At 46.2% G+C, this 13,246-nt stretch overlaps 1 protein-coding gene across 1 annotated transcript in view; it reads right to left on the bottom strand.

The window, feature by feature from the left end:
• ADCY8 (adenylate cyclase 8) overlaps nt 1-9,814 on the bottom strand; it is a 182,148-nt gene extending 172,334 nt beyond the window's left edge. The window contains exon 1 of the mRNA XM_050940609.1: nt 8,915-9,814. Coding sequence (XP_050796566.1) covers nt 8,915-9,814 — 900 coding nt within the window. The remainder of the gene's footprint in view (nt 1-8,914) is intronic.
• Between the last annotated feature and the right edge of the window lie 3,432 nt (nt 9,815-13,246).

Here is a 13,246-nt window from a genome sequence, read left to right on the forward strand (position 1 = left end):
GCTGCTTCCTGCAGAGCTGGGCCCTCAGTCAGCAGCCACCACTCTCCAACTGCCCAGCTCTGAAGGTAGCAGCGCAGAAGTAAGTGTGGCATGATATGGTACTGCCATGCTTACTTCTGTGCTGCTGGTGGTGGGGTGCCACCTTCAGAGCTGGGTGCCTGGCCAAAAGTTGCCTCTCTCCAGCCGCCCAGCTCTGAAGGCAGCACAGAAGTAAAGGTGGCAATTCTGTGACTGCCCTAAAATAACCTTGCCACCCCCTGCAACTCCCTTTTGGGTCAAGACCCCCACTTTGAGAAACGCTGGTCTCCCCTGTGAAATCTGTATAGTATAAGGTAAAAACACACAAAAGACCAGATTTCATGAGGCGAGACTAGATTTCATGGTCCGTGATGCATTTTTCTGGCCATAAATTTGGTAGGGCCCTACACATAAGACAAAGGCAATCACATACGATATAGATCTTCTTCATTTATTTGAGTAACAGAGATGGGAAAACAAATAGTTTTTCTTTAATTAATCTCTTTGTTGCACATTTAAGGTAGATAGTATTTTATAAATATTTTTCCACACTATGTCTCTTATTCATAGAAAGACTTACCAAATTATTATTAATTATTTGTGTGTGATTATGCCTCCAGGCCCCAGTCATGGTTCAACACAGAACAAACAGATAGTGCCTGCCCTGAAGAACTGACCACCTAAGTAAATCAGCAGAGATTGGAGAAAAGGAGGAATAATAACGTGTCGGTGATGCAAATCTCTTCCAACAATATGAACTAGGATAGCTGCATAAATACTCTCTATGGTGCCACAAGGACTCCTCGTTGTTTTTGTGTAAATACTGCAGTTCTCTCTCTCTCTCCACCCTTGTTTAGAAAAATCAAAAATATTCTTGGTGAAATCCTGGCCCCGTTAGAGGCTCCCATTGATTGTACCCTCTAACTCCAAGAGGACTATGCATTTAGAAACAATGTAGGGTGTCTAAGGAAAAGAACATACTTTGGCATATGAAGTTGTAAAACAATGTGAAAAAAATCAGGTAAAAAATAAAAAATTGCAGTAGATACAATGATCAAATCGTGAAACTCATGTTCACTTTGCATTCAGATTCATAATTCAAAACAGGTAGAAAATATGAATTAAATTAATACTAAGAGCACCAGGATGAGAAGACAAACAAATAAAGCCCTAAACCCTCTGGATTATGTGCAAGGAAAGCAGTTTTTTGCAGTAGCTGATAAAATGGCTGTTGCTGCACTTAAATGCTTCAGTGGTTTCTCAGAATGCCTCATTGCAGTAGTGGTTAATTAAACTACTCAGCAGCCCCACTCTCAATTATTAAAAACAATCAGTCTGTAAGCACCTAGCGAATAATAGTGTTATAAGAAATAGCCAGCATAGATTTGTCAAGAGCAAAAGGACTGCAGTAACTCAGATAGTGGTTATGGGCTGGGTGAACGAGGGTCTGTGACCTGCAAAGATTACGATGGTCCTTCTGGCCTTAAAGTCTGAGTCTTTCCTGCTAGGCTAACTGTGTGAAACCCTGCAGTAGGAGAAACTGGCAAATGAAATGCCAATGAAATTCAAGGACTCCTTAAAGTAGTTGCTTATAAACAAAACTTGCATGATGAAAAGTTATTGTGACAGCAGGTGACAGTATGTTTCTATAGTTAGCATTGTGCAACATGGTATTGGCTTCTTCATTTGCTCTCTTACAGTTTAGGCAGCAGCGCATCAGCATCATCAGATATAGATTCAGGTGTTTATAAAAATAAGATTGACATAATTTATTCCAAATGACTGAAATCAGAGCAAACCAAAACATGGCAGAATGAGCAGATTTCCAAACATAAATCAGTGCTTTAACCTGGAATGTACTTGTAACATTTTGTAGAAATGCTGAGTAATCGTGCTGGTTTTCCTAAATCAAAATCAATCCTAGACTCGGATCCAAAGCTCACTGAAGTCAATGTGAGACTTTACATTAACCTCAATGGGCTTTAATCAGGCCCCTATGCAAACTGCTGAGTGCCTTCCGTTCATTTAGCACCTAGCAAGACCCCTTTGGGCATGGCTCCAAGCTATGCTGAATGCCAGCAAATCAATGGGTATTGGGTGTGTTAGCATCTCTCTGGTTCAGGCCCTACACGCCAGACTGATCACATTTACTCCTGGCTTACATCAGTGTAACTGAGACTGGAATCGATCTGTAAATGTTCAAGTATACATTGTACAAATAACTGACATATTTTGCATATGTGCCCCTGGCACTGGGCTAGATTGTAATATCACAGTCTGCCCTGAGTAGGAAGCTATACTGCACCAGGAGCAGACCAAAGAACTCAGAGAATCATGCTCCCCTGCTCTGGAAACTCAATTCCATACAACAGCTTACCCCAATGTGTGCCTTGCCAACTACTCTTGTAGCGAAAGGGGAAGAGCCCAAACTCCTCCCACCCCTGGGCTTCCTCTCCGCCCATTTGCTTACAGAGGGAAGTATCAGTTGAATAGCTGCAGCTATTCCTCCTTCCAGGCCATGGCCAGATTCAGAGGCTGGGCAGGCAAGAATACAGGAGTGAGTATGGGGATGTTACCCTCCTTTAATCTCTTGCATATCTGAAAAAGGACCATGCCAACCCAATCCATTCATGATCAGTAACTACCTTGGTGCACTATGCTAGCAGGCAAGTGGTTTTTGTTGGAAGTTGCTATTTTGGCCAAACCAGCACATCCCCATGTTTTGATCATGGGGGAAAAAATTGTCATCAGAGTGATTTTGACAATATTCTATCAAAATGATCATACTAACCTCCCCTGAGGGCAAGTGCATTCGTCTGCTGTTATCTGAAACTCAGTGATAAAGCTCAGTGATAAAAACAGGCTTCATCCATGTTCTGCTTGGATTACTCCATTTCTGATGAACTCTCAAAATGCAATCAATCATCAAATTGTAAATATGACTAATGCATTTGTCCCATGTAGCACAGTATTGCAGCTGCTCCAGAGGAAAGTATATCCAGTTCTAATCTAATTATGCTTTGACCCACTGATACCCATCGGGATATAAAAAGAAACAAGTTCGTAATCCAATCTAAAAAAATACAGTCAGTTTATAATTCACCCCAGGTAAAAAATGGCAGTAAAACTTGACAGTAAATTGTGCTATGAAGGAGGCTTTAGGGCTAAAGAGTCAAACAGTTTAATCGTTTTCTGACTTTCAAATTCAAATTGGTCTTTAAAGCAATTTTAGACTAAAATATTTCAAAGGATACTGCCAAGGTATGTGGCAAAATTCCCACACTGATATCAACAATAAATTGTTGGAAATAATGAAGGTGGAATGTGTTTACAAAATCTTTTAGCTCCGTTACACATGTATGCTAGTTTGTTATTGTAAGGTTGCCATTTGTCATCTTTTTTATAATAACTCTGAAACATGTCTGGAAAAAAACCAACCATATAAACATAAAGAACTGCATAGCCTCTGCAGAGAGATTTATTAAGACAAGGATCAAATTTCAGGTCTAACTAATCTTGGTAGTGTTCCTTAACTCTTTTTAAAAGCCCTGTTTAATGTACGTAATTTAGACTTGATCCTCCAAGCCATCAGTTTGAATAGCTATTTCTCACATGGGTAGGCTCATTGACTTATGTGAGCAATGGTTGCAGGAGTGGAGCATAAAAATCCAGTTTATGTACATGGCTTACATGATTATCTTGCAGCCTGTCAGAATTCATATCCATGGTATCATCTGCCTGTATTGTACATTAATATAAAATGCAGTGAATTGTTTATTCTTCTCTATATTCCTGACGCAGATAATTTACTCTTTATATTTTATAATCCAATAGAGGAAAACACAATCGTAAATACAATACAAACAGACACTCTCTGGGAATTCATTTATAGGAACGTCTCCAGCAAACTTCACCACATCACAGTAGCTGACCGAATAAAATAAAAAGCATATAAAAATGAGAGTTCTGTGTTTAGTGGGGTAAGGATTTTGAGCCCTATCTTGCAATACTTAGGGAAAATTCCTAGGGAAGTCAACAGAAGTTTTACCTTCACCAGGACTACGGGATCAGACCCTCTTTGTGGGCTTTCACCTTGGCACGTATTGAACATTGCCTGTACAGTTCTCAGCACTTCCAGCTAGAAGTCAATGGGAGATGAGAATTCTCAGAATCTTCCAATAGGTGCTGGGCACCTTGCAGAACTGGGCCTGAGTAGAGCTAATTTTTTTTCTTTATCTCATTTCTCATTTCACTTCTCTCTCTTTTCCTCCCCTCTTCCCCTTTCTCCCTGAAAGCGCTATCAGTAAATCATAGATTAAATAATATTTTGGAACAGCCATGGAGGGAAATTCACATAACCTCTTGAAAATGACCCCTGTAGAAAATGGTGAACTGTGGGTAATATTTATGTGCATTAAAATGTGTGCCTTCAATAACAGAAAACATAGCTGCCCCAAAAGGCAAGCTCTGTGCGTCTGATGTTCAATATTACTGAAGACTTTCAGCTGCATCTGAGTATATGCTTCTCAATAACAAATGTAATTAATTAGGATAAAGAGAAAACAGAACACATGCTACTTGACTTCCCTCTTACACCACTATAACTTCATTATTTTGATGGAGTTACTCCTGATTACACCAGTATGAGTAAGAAAAGAATCAGACCCATTATCCACATGGATATTACTGTATAAGCTAATTAACTAGCTATGCTAATATAGACCATGCTATTGTATTCAGTACTGTATGCAATATTTTCCCTGCATGAAATCCCCATTGAAGTCAATGGAAAAACTCCTACTTCCAGAAAAACTCAGAATTTCACCCTCTGTCTTTTCCATCATTCCCAGCATATTTTAATTAATGTAGCTGGTCTAATTTAGGTAGCGACATACCTTCCTGTCTATCCAGATGGCTAAATTATTACAGCTTCCATAACATTATTAGAGAAACAACATGGGCGAGGTACTATCTTTAATTTTTATTTTATCTTGTATTGTCTCACTGTCCTTATCTCACTAATGTCCTGGGACCAACACAGCTGCAACAACACTGCATGTAATATTATTAGATAATCATGGGTCAGAGAATCTGATGTTTACAACCTGAGTAAAATAAACCATATGATAAAAGAGACAGTTTTATCTGGAAGATCAGGATAACTGAATTCTCCTACAGACTTAATGTCTGACCTTGGGCAAGTCATTTAAACTATCTGCACCTATCTGTAAAATAATATTGACAGTGTTACGGGGCTTTAAGTCATGAATAATTTTAAAATGCTTTGCAAGCCTCAGAGGGAAATGGCTATAACAGTGCAAAGGGACCCTTTGGGTTGTATCTTCCCATGTGAGTTTACAGAGCCTCGTACATTGTGGACATGCTAAGAATAACAATACGAGTTATTCTAAACTACATGATAGGGCAGTCATCACATCACTATGACTTTATAATGTGCTGCCCTTACGCAATGAATATTGTTTAATGGTTTCCTGTTCCTTCACTTTACCATGAAAGAAATCAATACAGTGTACAAGGTAGATAATGTGATTTTAATTACAATTCACTGTCTTAGTGCAGTACCTGATTGCATCTTAGTGCAGTACCAGCAAACTTATTCTAACTATGCCTTGTCATGTAGACAATAGGTCCAATTCTGTGGGAGTTCTGAGCACATCTAACTCTCATTTACTTCACAGGAGCTGAGGGCATTTAGTGCCTGGTAGGAGTTTCTAAGCACCTGGCAGGATCATGCCCACCATTTGGACTGGCAGAGTGAAAGCCTATGGAATATCAAATTAAGCTGGGAGATGAGAGAAGCTGCTATTGGAAGTAACAAGAAACCACAAGAGGGAGCCAAATGAAAATGTTCTACATCCAAAAATAAAAAGGCAAAGGGTGTTCAGCACCAAGAGCCAGAGGAGAGCGCCCAGTGTCAACAGAGGTCACACGCCTGCCAGCTGCTGGCTTTACTTACTATTCTATTCCTCCTCCACTTTAATACAAAATCAGAAAATAAAATAGTCTGAACTAGGTATTCTCGGAAACATGTTTTTGATGGGGGTGGGGAGGTAGGGAGAGCTATAATATTCTTATATATCTCTATATTCCCTTAAATCAGGAGACTGCTTAGTGAGGGGACAAAGAGGATGGACAGAAAAAGAGAAGTAAAAAGAAAAAAAAAGTGAAATGTCAAATAAATGTTAATATCCTTTCCACTGGCAGGGAGGTGGAGGATCAGGTCAAATCAAATATTCTAGTGAAGAAAAAAGTTCTGAAGCAATTTATAATTTGATAGTTTAAATAACTGGGTCTGTTAACGTGTAAAACAAGACCCATGTATGGAATAGTTTGTGGAGAATATTACCTGGTTCTATATTTTTAGTTCATAAAGACAATCATATAGCAAGTAGTTTATCATTTTGCATGGTTCAATAGCATTTCATTCATATAACTGACTAGGTATTATGCTCTCAAATAGAAGGGATAATTGGTCTCTCTCTCATGTCTATTTTATGAATGACCCCTCCTTCCCCAAAAAAAGATTAGTTAGCTGCACTGAAATGCATGAAGCAGATTATACCGTATTACTTGTAACAAAAAAAGATCATGGAAGTATATTTCTGTAAGTGAAACTGGATCGGGGTGGAATTTTTTAAAACCTGCCATAGACAATTATTTTGATTGTTATAAGTACTCCTTTTTGTAATATATTTAATTCTATGCAGCAAAGACTTTGCAGTTCAGCACAACTAGTTCATATTCTAATAGCTAATGCCAAGTAAGACACTCCTGTATCTAAATCATAAAAAACATTAAGAAGCAAAGGCAGCCACTCAGACCAGTGGTTACAGTAAATGAGTGCAATCAGAAATAAGGCAAGGTTCCTAAAGGTGCACACAGTGACCAGCAAGTCAAGGTAAATAAATAAAATGGAACAGCTGTAGTACTAAAGGACATAAGCAGAATCAACTGGCTGCCAAGAGACTGGTTTGAGGCATCTGATTGCCAGGAGAGCCATCTAGTGAAAACTTCTAGTGTAAGAATGTGCACACCTTCTACTTGCATGTCTCTTACAGTCATGTGGCAACAACAGCAGAAGACACAAATGAGGCTAGATACTTTCTCCAAATAAGAAAAATGACACTATTTTTGTGCTTTCTTCTGGCTGAGATTAACTCCTGCCTTGCCTCTCCTCTCCACTTGAATCAGTCACGTTTACATGATAATCTGATCTGAAATACTGGGAGCACAGAACCACGACATTCTAGAAGGGGGAAAAAGAGCATCTAAATGACTGAGTTCTGCATTGCTGCCCAGCGAGTGGGAGAAAAAAGCTTAGCAAAATGTCAGATTTCCCAGTTTCACAGGAATGTCGCAATTTTTAGTACATTAGTGTTTGTAAAGTGATTTTGAAATTGCAGGACAAAAGGGGCTATGGGAGTGCTAAGTAATATTAGTCCTTAATTTACTCTCTCTATCCTTCCTTCCTGCCCCTATGCAGTTAACATTTTCAGAACCGAGCCCCCGTTCTTGCCCGAGCTTGTCCCACAAGGAGTCTGTCAACCAGAAAACAGCACATACAACCTCCACCAGGTAATAAATTCCCTGTCCCAAGTGAGTCCTTCAAAGTGCCCAGCCCAATACACTTCTGTTTGACCCAAGAAGACCCACCTCTACCAGCAAACCAATGTTGGGTGGTTTGACTGTTTGGATGGCTGCCTAAGAACTGGATCCAAAGCCCTTTGAATTCAGTGGGAGTCTTTCCATTATTTCAATGGGCTTCAGGTCTGACCCTCGGATGTTTCTTTGCACATGAGGAGAGGTTAACTTTACAGCTTGGAAAAGCAGCTGCTAAGGGGGGGTATGATAGAGCTCTATAAAATCATGAATGATGGAGAGAAAGTAAATAAGGAAGTGTGATTTACTCCTTCACATAGCACAAGAACCAAGGGTCACCCAATGAATTAATAGGTGGAAGGTTTAAAACAAAGAAAAGGAAGCCCTTCTTCACGCAACACACAGTCAACATGCAACACACAGTCAACCTGTGGAACTCATTGCCAGGGGATGTTGTGAAGGCCAAAACTATAACAGGATACAAAAAAGAATTAGATAAGTTCATGGAGGATAGGTCCATCAATGGCTGTTAGCCAAGAGTCTCTGTGCATCTCTAGCCTCTGACTGCCAAAAGCTGGGACTGGACAACACTTAATAACTGCCCTGTTCTGTTCATTTCCTCTGAAACACCTGACCCTGGCCACTGTCAGAGGACAGGATACTGGGCTAGATGGACCATTAGTCTGACCCAATATGGCTATTCTTATGTTCTTATAGAAAAGAAATTAATAACATTTCACACTTTTCTACACTTTCCATGCCAGCATCTCAAAGTGCTCCACACACCCAACACCCCTGGGAGGTAGGGTGTAATTTTGAGAGTGAGGAAACCAAAAGGCACAAACAAGTGAAGTGATTTGACATAGATCAGAGCACAGCTGGGAAGAGGCGTCAGCATGGCTGCCTCCCAGTCCCTGTGCTTTAACTACTGGCTCAGCGCTTGAAGCGAGAAGGGGAGAAGTGACAGGGTGCCCCAACTTCCCCCTCTCTCTCCCAAAAAAGTGTTTCAAGGGGCACTGGTGAGATATGTGGGGGAAGGGGTGGAATTCAGCAAACCCACCTTTACATCCCCCTTGCCCCAATTCAGACGCTTAACCCAAACCATGCTCCCTCTCCCAGGGGGCTTTCCTACTTCAACCAATGTCTCTTATCTTTGTCCTTCTCCTCCTAGTGACGTACATTTCAATAACTAAAGAAAGAAGGGGCTATTATACCCTCCTCCCCCCACATCCTGGGGCAGAAGTGCAGGCTGGCTGCCACGTTATGAAGAGGGTACCTGGTTGAGGGAAATCACTGCCAGCCTAGGGATGACCAGCTGCATGATGAGCTGCAGGAAGGAGGTCACCAGCCCAGCCAGGATGGCCCAGGTGAGGGGCAGTGGAAGCATGCTGTAGGTGGCAAAGAGGGTGAAGAGCACGTAGCCGATCCCGTCACCCAGAAGCCCACAGCCCAGGCCAGCAGCCAGGATCTGCGTGGCCATGGCCACCCAAGTCACCACCCCGCTGTACTGCAGGTAGGTGTAGGAGGTCGTGTCCTTCCTGACCACCACTAAGGCACAGATCACCACCTCGATGCCAGTGAAGAAGCCCAGCAGGATGCCCTTGATGGGGTCCATGGGGGCCGAGGCCAGGGTCAGGTGGAGCAGCAGCAGAGTCAGCTTGGTCAGCACGTCCAGGATGTTCATGACCACCTGGGACTTGCGCCGCTGGCCCAGGAAGTAGCGCTGGTAGAGGCGCTCCAGGTCCCGGGACTTGAAGGAGTTGCGCAGCGTGGGGAAGATGACCCCGCGGTAGGTGTAGCCCCAGCTGAGGAAGAAGTCGGAGTTGCTGGGGGCGCAGTCGAGGTGCAGGAAGCCCAGGTCCCCGCTGCTGCTGGTGCGCTCCGGGAAGACTTTGGTGCCCCCGTTGTTGTGGCGCTCGGACGGGCGCCGCGCGGGGTGCGGGTGGGGGTGGTGGTTGGGGCAGCAGGAGTCCTGCGAGCCCAGGGCTTTGCCCCCGCTGCTGCTCCCCCCGCTGCTGCTGCTCTGCTCCTGGATGAAGCGCTGCTCGGTGATGTGGCGCACCGCGGTCTGCCACAGCAGGCGCTGGGGTCTGGCGCGGCCGCTGCAGGGGGGGGTCCTGTTGATGGTGTACAGCTCCTCGCTGTCGCTCAGGCACCGCACCTCGGAGAGCTCCATGGCGGCTGGGGGGCAGAGGCGGGGGAGAAGCAGGAGGGGGTGCCCGGGTGGGCGAGTGTCACATCGAGAGGCGGGCGGTTAGCGGAGGGTGGCAGGGCCGGGTCGCCCCATGCCTGGCGCGCCGGTCGCCTCTGGCAGAGCCGGCTTGGTGCCCTGCTGCATGCCGCGAGTCCGGGCTGGTTTATTGGGCGGGGGAGGGAAGCGGGCTGGTTGGCTCTGCCGCCGGTTGGTTTTTAGCAGGTGCAGCCACGCCGCTGTGATGTCTGGCTTGGCACCGCGCAGCGCAGAGAGGAGGAGGAGGAGAGGCCCATGGACCGGCAAAGTGCCCCCCCCCGTCCCGCCCCCAGGCTCAGCGAGGCAACGTCCCGGGGACGGAGTAGCCTTGGTCCCATCCAGGGACCAGCTGCTGGAGCACGGAGCGGTGCAACATGCACCCACGGAGTCTGCAGCCCCGGCGGTCCGAGCGGGCAGCGCAGCCCCCCCGGGGTGTTGCTGTTACTCTCCCCGCGATTCGGGGCGCGAGGGACTCATTGACCCGCTGTCATCCCGAAGGCGCCGGTCCGCAGAAGCCATCCGGGCAAGAGCGAGAGGAGAACAAAACAGCCCAGCAAGGTCTTTGCCGAGGTCATTCATGAAAACTAGAAGTGGGGGGCAGGCAGCTCCGGGGCACGGGACGGGCAGGGCATTGAGCGGGGCCGCATCCCTGGCTGGGCGGCAGAAGCAGCAGCATCCTCCCGTGCGGGCTGCAAAACGCAACTCCGGCCCAGCGGGACTTTGTTCTTTCTCTCCTGCGAGCGGTGACTTGCAGCAGCACATGTCCGGCTGGGATGGCAGCTCTGAGTTACGGGGCGCCCGCCCCAGTTGCGAGACTAGGACCGGGCGCCATGGCGGGACATTGAACAAAGCAAAGCAAACTCTCAGGGCCCCGCGAGGAGCACCTCGGAGCGCGGGTTGTTTCCGCGGGACTTGCAGGCGAGCCTCCGAGCATCCACTGGCCCCGCCACTTCCCACGGGGCCGGGGAGAGAAGCGTGAACGGGCGCCTGCAGTGCCAGCTGCCCTCAGCAGTGACTGAGGCAGCCGCGGTCCAGGTGTGGGACCCGGCCGGGGGTTTTCTCGCTCTGAAAAGTGCTGGCGGCCGCGTGGACGAGGCTGAAACTCATGAGCTCTCGGTGCCCCTGGGCTGACTCCAGATCCCGTCCTTGCAGGCAGGGGTTGGCACGAGCCCTGCAGCGCGCGCGGCTCCCCCGGGCAGGCGGCAGGGTGAGCAGGGAGTGGAGTGATTCTCGCGGGCCGGCATTAGCAGCAGCAGCGCAGAGAGCATTAGCGCCCAGGATAGACAGGATTAGCGGAGTAAAGACCCTGCTGCGGTGGCCGGGCTGCAGCTGCTGCTCCAGCTGCTCCTGGAAGAGGCAGGCAGAGCCCTGCACGGTCAGCTGATGCCCAGTGACGTCAGGCTCTAGTGTATTGCACCCCCCTTCTGTCCAGCAAAAGCAGGACCATCCCCAGTGCAGAGGCTGCAAGTCAGGACCTGCCCTGGATTGGCTCGGCTCGGCTCGGTTTAGAGGCGCTGTGGAAGCCAGCCACTGACTCTCTTTTGCACTGAAGGAACGGAACTGAAGTGTTTATTAAGTGCTGACAATGGGGGGAAGAGATCAAGGGAGCCAGCCCCCACCCCCACACATAAAAGAGCCTGCAGTGTAAAGAACAGGCACACAGAAATCAGCATGCACTGGGAGAGCCAGAGGTGGGTAGGACTTAGTGACTTCTGCTTCCCCTCCTCATTATTAAACTCACTTCTGCTGGACATCATATAGAATAAATAGGTTTTAGGAAGGATGTCAATGGCTAGTTATTATTTGTATTACAACAGCCATCCAGAGTATCCACACACTCCCAAAATCCTCACAAGGAGCTTGGATGAGCAGTGGGCTTGGTGAACTGGAATGGAAGATCATTACACTCTTAGGAAGATAGGATAGAAAAATACACTGATATGTAGTGGGACTGTAACAAATGGGACATCAAGGATTAATACATAATAATAAATAATAATAGAAATAATATCTGTACTCATATTGAGCAGTACTTCACTCCAAGAATCATCCCAATAAAGCCATTGAGACTCTCTGAGGATGAAACTGCTACTCAATATAAGAAGCAGTATCTTAACTATGGACTCATAATTATTATGACTGATAATAATAATATCCCAAATCGTAGTAGAAAAGGGATCTCAGGTCTAGTCTACTCAACTCAGTATAAAAATCACATTTTAACAAAGGAAACAGGGACAAACATCATAATATGATTTAACCATACGCTCATTTTTCAGTTCAAAAACTGCATAATATGAAGGTAATATAAGAAGCTGTAAATTTTCTAATGTTATTTTATTAATGTATTAATTCTCTAATTGTAATCTTAATATATTAATATATTATAATGTTGGTTGCATTTTGTGGGTCAGATCCTGTTCTTACCTGGGGTTTTGCTGAACCCAAAGGTCCTGGTAACTTTACTCTTCGAGAGGCAGTGGTAGGAAATAAATCAATGGGGACACGGCTGTCTTGCTGATAGATACTTGATGCAAACAGACAAACAAAAGTGCTTTCACTGAAAATTTCTACTGTATTTACTCTCCAGCATAATCTAAAAGGGAGGACACGTGACCTGCCCATGTGTGTCCTCTGCCCTGTGACCCCCTACCCCCCACCCTGTGCCCAGACAGGACTGCCATGTTCTCCGTACCCCATGTTACTGCGGGGTGGGAGCTCTGTCCTTCTTTTGCTGTGCCTCCCCCTGGATGTTCAACCACTCTCCCTGGCAGCCAGACCTGGGTGGGGAGCAGGACAGAGCCGCTTCTCACGCAGCTGAAGCTGGCCACTCCAGGTCACTGACTCTGTACAGCACAGCAGCTGCCTGAGAGACCCTGGCTGGGGAGGCAGCAGCAGCGGTGGACCGCCCCACACTCGGGCCCAGCTGCCAGGGACAGGGGCTGAAACATGCTGGGGGAGAGGAGACTCTAGCTCACTTATCCCCTGTCTGCAACAGCCGGGCATGGGTGGGGGGTGACCCACCACCACCATCCCAGCCAGGTTCTCTGTAGCAGCTGTCACCCTGCATAGGGCAGCAACCCTGAGTTGCTGGCATGAGAAGTGGCTGGTCCTGCCCCTTCCACTCCCTCCTGGGCACAGTTACCAGGGACAGAGGCTGAGAAAGCCAGGGGGCAGGCACAGCAGGAGGAGGACAGAGCCCCTCTCCCTTTCCCCCTGGCAGGCTAAGCAGAAATTGGATGGAGGGGAAGGGCAATTTATCCTGCATTCCCCCACACTTGTCACCCGTGCTCAAGACCCTGGGTAAATCTGAATCTGGTAATTTGGGGTGCTATATTACTCTGCTGTGGAGAGGCAAGAGTCATCTATGGTCTTGAG

Source organism: Gopherus flavomarginatus, chromosome 2 (genome assembly GCF_025201925.1).
Source record: "Gopherus flavomarginatus isolate rGopFla2 chromosome 2, rGopFla2.mat.asm, whole genome shotgun sequence".
Taxonomy (NCBI): Eukaryota; Metazoa; Chordata; order Testudines; family Testudinidae; genus Gopherus; species Gopherus flavomarginatus.